The 10,000-nt window shown below is 44.6% G+C and overlaps 1 protein-coding gene across 6 annotated transcripts in view; it reads right to left on the reverse strand.

Moving 5' to 3' along the window:
• The window catches only part of LOC132124477 (nebulin-like), a 28,455-nt gene that overhangs the window by 14,154 nt on the left and 4,301 nt on the right, over nucleotides 1–10,000 (reverse strand). For all 6 annotated transcript variants that reach the window (XM_059535521.1, XM_059535523.1, XM_059535522.1 and 3 more), the window contains exons 8-33: nucleotides 9,750–9,857; nucleotides 9,552–9,662; nucleotides 9,373–9,483; nucleotides 9,176–9,286; nucleotides 8,784–8,891; nucleotides 8,504–8,614; nucleotides 8,310–8,420; nucleotides 8,116–8,226; nucleotides 7,909–8,019; nucleotides 7,694–7,804; nucleotides 6,935–7,036; nucleotides 6,708–6,818; nucleotides 6,522–6,626; nucleotides 6,337–6,447; nucleotides 4,290–4,400; nucleotides 4,084–4,194; nucleotides 3,839–3,940; nucleotides 3,636–3,746; nucleotides 2,809–2,919; nucleotides 1,790–1,900; nucleotides 1,608–1,715; nucleotides 1,418–1,528; nucleotides 1,046–1,156; nucleotides 851–961; nucleotides 242–352; nucleotides 1–58 (exon numbers count right to left, since the gene is read on the reverse strand). The exon at nucleotides 1–58 is cut by the window's left edge and continues 53 nt beyond it. In XM_059535521.1, the coding sequence (XP_059391504.1) occupies nucleotides 1–58; nucleotides 242–352; nucleotides 851–961; nucleotides 1,046–1,156; nucleotides 1,418–1,528; nucleotides 1,608–1,715; nucleotides 1,790–1,900; nucleotides 2,809–2,919; nucleotides 3,636–3,746; nucleotides 3,839–3,940; nucleotides 4,084–4,194; nucleotides 4,290–4,400; nucleotides 6,337–6,447; nucleotides 6,522–6,626; nucleotides 6,708–6,818; nucleotides 6,935–7,036; nucleotides 7,694–7,804; nucleotides 7,909–8,019; nucleotides 8,116–8,226; nucleotides 8,310–8,420; nucleotides 8,504–8,614; nucleotides 8,784–8,891; nucleotides 9,176–9,286; nucleotides 9,373–9,483; nucleotides 9,552–9,662; nucleotides 9,750–9,857 (2,800 nt within the window). The remainder of the gene's footprint in view (nucleotides 59–241; nucleotides 353–850; nucleotides 962–1,045; nucleotides 1,157–1,417; nucleotides 1,529–1,607; nucleotides 1,716–1,789; nucleotides 1,901–2,808; nucleotides 2,920–3,635; nucleotides 3,747–3,838; nucleotides 3,941–4,083; nucleotides 4,195–4,289; nucleotides 4,401–6,336; nucleotides 6,448–6,521; nucleotides 6,627–6,707; nucleotides 6,819–6,934; nucleotides 7,037–7,693; nucleotides 7,805–7,908; nucleotides 8,020–8,115; nucleotides 8,227–8,309; nucleotides 8,421–8,503; nucleotides 8,615–8,783; nucleotides 8,892–9,175; nucleotides 9,287–9,372; nucleotides 9,484–9,551; nucleotides 9,663–9,749; nucleotides 9,858–10,000) is intronic.

Raw genomic sequence — 10,000 nt, forward strand, 5'->3', positions numbered from 1 at the left:
GCAGCTGTGAGTACAGACAGTGAGACAGATCCTCCTGCGTCTCTCTCCGGTACTGATTCTACAACACACAGCACAACATCACACCATCAGCATCAAACACACACAGAGACACACACACACACACACACACACACACTCTCTATCACACAGACAAATACACTAATCACACACACTCTCTTTATCACACACACACACACACACACACACACACACACACACACACACAGACACACACACGTACATCACTCTGAAGCTCCGCCATCTGTTTGGCAAACTGTGTTTCCTGTGTTTGTGGCATTTGAGAGTAAATACTGCTGCTGTTCTCCTGTTTACTGCTCCGCTTGTACTTATTCTGAGAGGAAACAATCACTGAGTCAACATATGAAATGATTCACTGAGTCAACATATTAAATGATTCACTGAGTCAACATATGAAACGATTCACTGAGTCAACATATGAAATATTCACTGAGTCAAAATATGAAACGATTCACTGAGTCAAAATATGAAACGATTCACTGAGTCAACATATTAAATGATTCACTGAGTCAACATATGAAACGATTCACTGAGTCAAAATATGAAACGATTCACTGAGTCAACATATTAAATGATTCACTGAGTCAACATATGAAACGATTCACTGAGTCAACATATGAAACGATTCACTGAGTCAACATATTAAATGATTCACTGAGTCAACATATGAAACGATTCACTGAGTCAACATATGAAATGATTCACTGAGTCAAGTCAGAAAATGAAAGGATACACTCAGAATTTTAAATGATTTGGTGAAAGCATGATTGGATGGGATGTGACACAGACACACACACACACACACACACACCTCGCTCAGGAGTTCAGAGGCGTGTTTGGCGTGCCGAGTCTCAGTCGTCTCTGGCAGAAGAGTGTACAGACTGACAGAAGCCTCTTTCTTCGCCTCCTCCTTGTATTTCATCTGAAATCAAAGCAAATGTTAATTTGCATGCGTGTTTACCCTGACACACGTGTCCTGTGACTCATATAACGACGGTTCTTCCACCTGACTCAGGAGGTCCGTGGCGTCTTTGGCGTGTTGAGTCTCCAGAGTCTCCGGCAGCAGAGAATACAGAGCACCGGACGCCTGCTTCCTTCCTGCCTCTTTATATTTACTCTGAAAGCGTATACACACACAGGGAATCATGGGTAGTCCGGTCTCACTCCACATCTGAGGCGTTAATGTTCAAATAACGCACTCTATGAGCATGTGAATGACCTCTCTAAGAGCTGTGAATCATTTTAATTTAATTAACTACATAAGATTCAAATGAATCACAATGACATACAGTGTCATTGACACATGAACACAGGGTTAAAAGTGATTCATTGACTGTGAGTGAGTGAGTGTTTTGATTTATGTGAGTCGTTTGCTCACGTCGCTCTGCAGGTCGGTCACTGTTCGGACAAACTGCGTCTCTGGCGTCTCGGACAGCTGAGAATACAGGCAGCTGGAGATGCTCCTCCTGCCGTCCTCTCTGTATTTATTCTGGAAAACAGATTCCACATGTGTTTACTGAGACTGACTGTATTGATCATGCTGATGGAGAGTGATGGTGTGTGTTTACATCGCTCTGAAGCTCAGAGACTCTGGCAGCGAGCTGAGTCTGCGGCGTCTGCGGCAGCTGAGAGTAAACACTGCACGACTGCAGACTCTTCCCTTCTTTATATCTGACCTGTGGAGGAGAAATAGACGCTGAGCGACGGAATCCGCTCTCAATCTAAAGCACATGCAGGCGCTGGGACGCACCTCGCTCTGGATCTGTGTGGCGTCTCTGGCGTGTTGCGTGTCTTTGGTTTCTGGGAGCGTGTGATACAGACACGTGCTGCTCTCCTTCTTCCCAGACTCTCTGTATTTGCTCTGAAACATCAATATGTTACTGATTTAACACTCAATTGAACTGAATTGATCTGATGACTCTATTGCCTTCTGCAGAGCTGGTCATAATTGATACATGTTACAACATTAACGCTTATCTTCATGTTTATTACTGTGAAGCTGCTTTGAGGATCTGTATTGTAAAAAGCACTGTATAAATAAATATGACTTGATGAATCATTGTGGGATGATCACACATCTCCATCATGTGTTTGTGTTGAATACTGTTCACAGATTGTCAGTTTCTCTCCTGCAGTGAGTCACGAGGGCAGCTCTGGGACGAGCAGCTAACTATAGACACACTTATCAGCTCCGAGATACAGCAGCGTTTGAGACACAGCCCACAGAATAAAGCTCCTGACACTTCAGTGCGGACACATTCATTTGAAGATGCATCTTTTTCTGTGTTTCTGTCCAGTGAAAACTGTCTCAAGTGAATACATTTGAGAAGACTGTTTTCATGTTTAGGTTGTGAGAACGGGGTTCATTTTAAAACATTGAAGCATGTTTAGACACATGATGCAATCAATTCAACTTGAAACAAACACGATTTCATTGTGCCTTCTATCCACATTCAAAGTGTTGTGATACGAAGACTGTACAAAAATATTCCTGACCTCTCCACAAAGATGCGCTCCGATTGTGTTTTATACCCTGCACAGAATCTGGGCACAGTGTAGGGATACTCTGTTTTGTCTGGATATTTTTCATCTGTTCTCTCAGTGAGTTTCTGTGTGGCTTTATGAGAGCACAGTAACACACTGTAAAGATGCTCTGACACAATCAGGATTGCATAAAGCGCTATATAAATAAAGGTGACTTGACACAGTGAGGCGATTTAGGAGTCTGCAGAGGTTTCAGTGTGTTTTCAGATGTGTCCTGATGATCACCTCACTGATGAGCGGCGTCAGCTCCTTCACAAACTGTGTGTGCAGCGTCTCGGGCAGCTGTGAGTACAGACAGTGAGACAGATCCTCCTGCGTCTCTCTCCGGTACTGATTCTACAACACACAGCACAACATCACACCATCAGCATCAAACACACACAGAGACACACACACACACACACACACACACACACACACACTCTCTATCACACAGACAAATACACTAATCACACACACTCTCTTTATCACACACACACACACACACAGACACACAAAGAGACTCTCATACACAGACACACACACACACACACAAAGAGACTCTCACACACACACACACACACACACAGACACACAAAGAGACTCTCATACACACACACACACACACAGAGACACACACAGACACACACACACACACACACACACAGAGACACACAAAGAGACTCATACACACACACACACACACACACACACTCTCACACAAACTCTCTCTATCACACACACACACACACACACCAATCATACACACACTCTCTCACACACACACACACACACACACACAGAGACACACATGCACACACACAAATCATAACTCACACACACACACACACACACACACACAGAGAGACACACATGCACACACACAAATCATAACTCACACACACACACACACAGTTCAGTCTGTTTTTTCATATTATAATATACAGAGCAGAAAAATAATAGTGCAATAACATGCAGCTGTAGCTCAGATCAAACACACATGACAAAACAACTGGAAGTGAGCAAATGAAGACGATTAACGACCACTAATCAGTGAACGCAGTGATGTTTACCTGGCTCTGGAGCTCAGTCTGCTGTTTGGCGAACTGTGTCTCCGGCGTCTCGGGCAGATGTGAGTACAGACACGACGACACGTCCCTCCTCCCGTCCTCTTTGTATCTGACCTGCAGAGTTAAAATAACCTCCTGATAACCCACTGACCGCTCACGTGACCAAAGAAACCATTTTAACCCTTCAGATGCTGTGTGAGCCGTACCTCGCTGCAGACATCTGTCAGCTCTCTGGCCAGTCGAGTCTCTGACGTCTCCGGCAGACGCGAGTAAAGAGACGAGGAGTTTACCTTCTCTTTATACTTCACCTGAAACCACAGACAGAGCAGCACTAGTACAGCAGCCCATGCTGACCACAGAGATGATTCCTGTTGCTGAGGAGAGTGTGCTGATGCTCTACTGATCAGACACATAGTTAAACTGATGATGATGATGAAGAAGAAGCGGTTACCTGGCTCTGGATGTGAGAGGCGTCTCGAGCGTGTTGAGTTTCTGGAGTCTCTGGGAGCTGATGGTACAGAGATCTGCTCATCTGCTGCTTACTGGCCTCCTTATACTTCACCTGAACACACACACACACATCAGATCAGATTGTATGTGACGTCACTATCAGCACGCGTGCGTGTGTGTGTGTGTGTGTGGTGTGTTCATCCATACATCGCTCTGGAGTTCAGTCACTGTCTTCATGAACTGTGTCTCTGGAGTCTCTGCCATCTGAGAATAAACACTGGAGCTCAAGAGCTTCTGTCCTTCAGTCTTATACTGAACCTGAAACACATCAGCACACGTTCATGAGTCACCATACCAATCAACACTGACCAGAACTCAATGGCAGGGATTTGTTCTTGTTTTAACCCTATAATGATATCATTATTGTATCATATTTGATGCAATAATGAAAACTTTGCTGTTAATCATGTCACACTCAATCTCCTGCATGTCTTCTGTCTCTGATTGAGAGTTTAGAGTGTTTTATCCAGTCAAAGCTCTTTTAGTGTAATTATACAAGTGTCCCGCTTCAGCTGCTGCTTCTGGTGTCAGATCTTGTCTGATTGCGATCAAGTAAAGGTCAGAATAAGGTCAGTAATATCTCCAGATGAACTCTGGACTGAAGCAGCTCAGCTTTACTTGATTCTCCATCAATCATGTTCTAGAGTCTCAAATCTGATCTTTTGAGGAGCGTTTGTTTCCAGAAGCTTTACTTTCACTGTTCCTCAGCGGAGGAATGATCTTCACAAGCCTCCAGAACATCTCACATCTTCTGAGGAGCCTTGATTTCTTCAGCTCTCAGTCACTGTGTTATATATGCGGATCATTTACATCTCATCTCACTGACACACATTACTGGAGATATAGAGCACAGACTCATATTCAGATCAGTTTATGTCCATATCTGCTGTACTGTTAAAAAGATCTCACTGATCTACATTATAAGCAGCAGAATATATATATATATATATATATATATATATCATGCGTGTTCAGGTGTCTTCATGCGTGTTCATGTGTGTTCATTCATGCTCAGGTGTGTTCATGTGTGTCCAGGTGTGTTCATGCATGTTCATGTATGTTCATGCGTGTTCATGTATGTTCATGCGTGTTCAGGTGTCTTCATGCGTGTTCAGGTGTCTTCATGCGTGTTCAGGTGTGTTCATTCATGTGTGTTCATGCGTATTCATGTGTGTTCATTCATGCTCAGGTGTGTTCATGTGTGTCCAGGTGTGTTCATGCATGTTCATTGCCTGTTCATGCGTGTTCATGTATGTTCATGCGTGTTCAGGTGTCTTCATGCGTGTTCAGGTGTCTTCATGCGTGTTCAGGTGTCTTCATGCGTGTTCAGGTGTGTTCATTAATGCGTGTTCATGCGTATTCAAATGTGTTCATTCATGCTCAGGTGTGTTCATGCATGTTCATTGCCTGTTCATGCGTGTTCATTCATGCTCCGGTGTGTTCATGTGTGTCCAGGTGTGTTCATGCATGTTCATGTATGTTCATGTGTGTTCATGTGTGTTCATGTGTGTTCATGCATGTTCATGCGTATTCAGATGTGTTCATTCGTGCTCAGGTGTGTTCAGGTGTGTTCATGTGTCTTCATGCATGTTCATGCGTGTTCATGTGTGTTCAGGCATGTTCATGTGTGTTCATGTGTGTTCATGCGTGTTCAGATGTGTTCATTCGTGCTCAGGTGTGTTCAGGAGTATTCATGCATGTTCATGTGTGTTCATGTATGTTAATGTGTTTTCATGTGTGTTCAGGCATGTTCATGTGTGTTCAGGCATGTTCATGCATGTTCATGTGTGTTCATGTGTGTTCAGGCATGTTCATGCGTGTTCATGTGTGTTCAGGCATGTTCATGTGTTTTCATGTGTGTTCAGGTGTGTTCATGTATGTTCATGTATGTTCATGTGTGTTCAGGTGTGTTCAGGTGTGTTCATGTATGTTCATGTGTGTTCAGGTGTGTTCATGTATGTTAATGTGTTTTCATGTGTGTTCAGGCATGTTCATGTGTGTTCAGGCATGTTCATGCGTGTTCATGTGTGTTCAGGCATGTTCATGTATGTTCATGTGTGTTCAGGTGTGTTCATGCATGTTCAGATGTGTTCATTCATGCTCAGGTGTGTTCAGGAGTATTCATGCATGTTCATGTGTGTTCATGTGGGTTCATTCAGGTTCATGTATGTTCATGTGTGTTCATGTGTGTTACCTGACTCTGCAGTGCAGTGAGATCTCGGAGCCGCTGGATTTCTGCAGTGTCACTCATCTGTGAGTACAGTGGTGAGGACAGATCATTCTTCACAGCCTCTTTATACTTCAGCTGAGGGAAACAAACCTGCGGTCAGTGTGACGCTCAAAGAGTGCATGTGAACATGCTGTCAGTGCTGTACGCACCTCACTGCGCAGCTCTCCGGCGTGTTTGGCGTGTTCCGTGTCCTGAGTCTCGGGCAGACAGGCGTAAAGAGATGCATCTGTTCTGTTCTTCTCTTTATATTTAACCTACATACACAATCATGTGTAAATACACACGCTTGTCCTGTCATTCACTAACTGTGTCTGTCCATGATGTGACACACATACCTGACTCTGCAACTCATAGGCGTCTTTAGCGTGTTCAGTCTCGAGCGTCTGTGGCATCAGGCTGTACAGATTGCTCTCCGCTTCCTTCTTACCCTCCTGCTTGTACTGAAGCTGAAAACAGAAGCTGCTTTACACCCAAAGAAACAGACTGAACTTATATAGACTCTAAAGGGTACTTTAGTAATATCAGTAATAAAGTCGGTATCAGTGCAGTACATGCGTGTTACCTCACTCTGGACGTCGCTCATGTGTTTGGCGAACTCTGTGTCTGCGGTTTGCGGCAGGAGTGAATACAGACTGACCTGATCATTCTTCTGCTTATATCTGACCTGAGAACAGCAGCAGGAGCACACAATAATCAGTATTTAAACATGAGCCGGATGTAAATGAGAACGGATTCATTCAAATGATCCAGTAAAGGCCATATTTGACACCTTAAATTGATTTTCAGGGGCAGTTTTACACTTGTAAGGGCAATTTACCAACCTTACAAGAAGTAAACATCTTCAAAGTCAAATTATTACATTTAATCAATACATTCAATTAGACACTATAGGCTGTTACCAATCAAATAAGATCAGCATCAGCCAGATTCAATTAGAAATCAAGCAGCTGTTTTACTCGCAGGCACACAACGGTTCTGCTGGGTTTGTTTGGAATGGTTTTCAGTTGTGAAACAGAGCAAAACCAGACTTCTGGGAAAGCAGCACTCTTACTCGTGTGAAGTTGATTATCTTTGCAATATGATATAAATATAAATCTAAACAAAAAAATCATACAGGGGCATTTTTTGCATCCATTAGTTTGAATTTAAGGGCTTTTTTAAAATTAATTTCAGTGGCATTTTTTCTCTAAGCCCTAGTTAATCCCTGACCCTGAATCATATTGTGTGAAAGCACTGTCTGTACTGTGATCCGCTGATGGCACACCTCAGTTTTAAGGAGTAAAAACAGCCTAAGTGCCCTATATAGTGAAGGTGTGCTCACGTTGCTCTGTGCGTCTGCGATCTCTCTGGCCGTCTGTGTCTGCAGCGTCTCTGGCAGTCGAGTGAATAATGGACTGGACAAACTCTGTCTGCCGTCCTCTTTGTACTTCACCTGAACATATAAAACATGACGTCTCGATCTCGAGCTCTTCTGCTGTGAGACAGAGTTTGTAGCGTGCAGAAATCACACAGTGTTTGAACATGAAGCCGCTGTACCTCACTGATGATGGCGGTGGCGTGTTTAGCATGTTGCGTGTCCAGCGTCTCTGGCAGTGTGGCGTACAGCGAGTCGCTCACTTGCTGCTTCCCAGACGCCTTGTATTTCACCTGAATGAAACACACAAACACACGCAGCACATTCACTGATGAGAGAGACACAACAAACACTGAATTATTTTACAATACCTGACTCTGTAGGCTCACCTCGCTCTGCAGGTCAGACACTGATCTGATGAACTGAGTCTCTGGAGTGTCGCCCAGCTGAGAGTAAACACTGGATGAGAAGTTCCTCCGGCCCTCCTCACGGTACTCTTTCTGAAACACACGTGGAGATGGAGTCACGCATGACACACGTCACCTCAGCATCATGAATGGAGCAGCAGTGAAATGAGCTGCACCTCACTGAGCATGTGCGAGATCTGCTGAACGAACTTCATCTCTGCCGAGTCGGGGACCACAGTGAAGGAGGAACCAGAGAAATCGCCCTTCCTGATGCCTTTATAGGCCACCTGAGAGATGAAGATCAGATGAAGGTCAGGCGCTGCGGTCAGATGCGTGTGAGGAGGCGTGACGTGAGCGTGTGCAGCGTTACCTGGCTCTGGATGTGAGAGGCGTCTCGAGCGTGTTGAGTTTCTGGAGTCTCTGGGAGCTGATGGTACAGAGATCTGCTCATCTGCTGCTTACTGGCCTCCTTATACTTCACCTGAGGTCAACATGATTCACAATCCTGACGTCTGAGAGAGCTGAGATGCTCAGGGTGGTTGTTAGGGCTAGGTTAGTGGTTGCTATGGTGTTGTTAAGGGGTTTCTATGGTGATCAGGGAGAGAGTGATCTGATTGGTCTCAGTGAGTTCACACGTGTGTGTGTCGTACGTCACTCTGTAACTCCGCAGTGTGTTTGGCGAACTGCGTGTCCAGCGTCTCGGGCATGAGCGAGTACAGATTACTGGAGTTTTCCTTCACCTCAGCTTTATACTTCAGCTGAAACACACACACACGTGAAGAGGAAGTCACAAAACATAAAGAAGATTCCAGATCAGTGCTTCTCAACTAGGAGCTGTTGGATGACATACGTTTTTATTTTTTCACTAAAATGTATTAAAATGAAATTCATGGGGTCATGGCTTAGAATTAAGGTGATTATTCTGCCCCCACTGGTGGATATTTGTTTTAAGCCTGAACTCACTTAATTTTGATCAGTTTCTCAGAACAGAAGACTGATTTAGCTTCTCATGATTTAGGACTGGATGGACAGACATGTTCACCTCACTCTGGAGCTCCATCTGCTGCTTCACAAACTCGTTCTGCGGCGTCTCCGTCATCAGCGAGAACAAACTACTGCCCATCACAGACGCCCGGCCCTGCCTGTACTTCAGCTGATCACACAACACACACACTCACGTTATCAATCAACACACACATCAACACGGTCACTGAGGCGATGGAGCATGTGCAGCGTTACCTGGCTCTGGATGTGAGAGGCGTCTCGAGCGTGTTGAGTTTCTGGAGTCTCTGGGAGCTGATGGTACAGAGATCTGCTCATCTGCTGCTTACTGGCCTCCTTATACTTCACCTGAACACACACACACACACACATCATCATCATCGGTCCGAGTGTCCGTCAGACGTGTGATCACGCACCTGACTCTGCAGCTCAGAGACGCTCCTGCTGAACTCAGTCTCTGGAGTTTCAGGAAGCTGAGAGTAAATGCAGCTGCTGATGCTCTTCCTGCTCTGCTCGCGGTATTTATTCTACACACACACACACACACACACACACACGTCACACACTTCAAACGCCAGTGTAAACCTGCTCTGATCTTCATGTGTCTGATTCACCTCGCTGATGGTCTCTGTGATCTCTCGAGCGGACTGAATCTCCGGCGTGTCGGCCAGCGTGGAGAACAGAGAGCTGGACGCACACGTCTGACCCTCCTTATACGTCACCTGATACAACATATATTTGATTAAAAAATAGTAAAATTGTGAAATATTATTCTGATGTAAAACATCTGTTTTCTGTGTGAATCTCTGTTAAAGTGAAATTTATTTCTGTATTTTCAGCATCATTCCTCCAGTGTCACATGATC

The sequence above is a fragment of the Carassius carassius genome, chromosome 42 (assembly GCF_963082965.1).
Source record: "Carassius carassius chromosome 42, fCarCar2.1, whole genome shotgun sequence".
In the NCBI taxonomy this organism is placed as follows: Eukaryota; Metazoa; Chordata; class Actinopteri; order Cypriniformes; family Cyprinidae; genus Carassius; species Carassius carassius.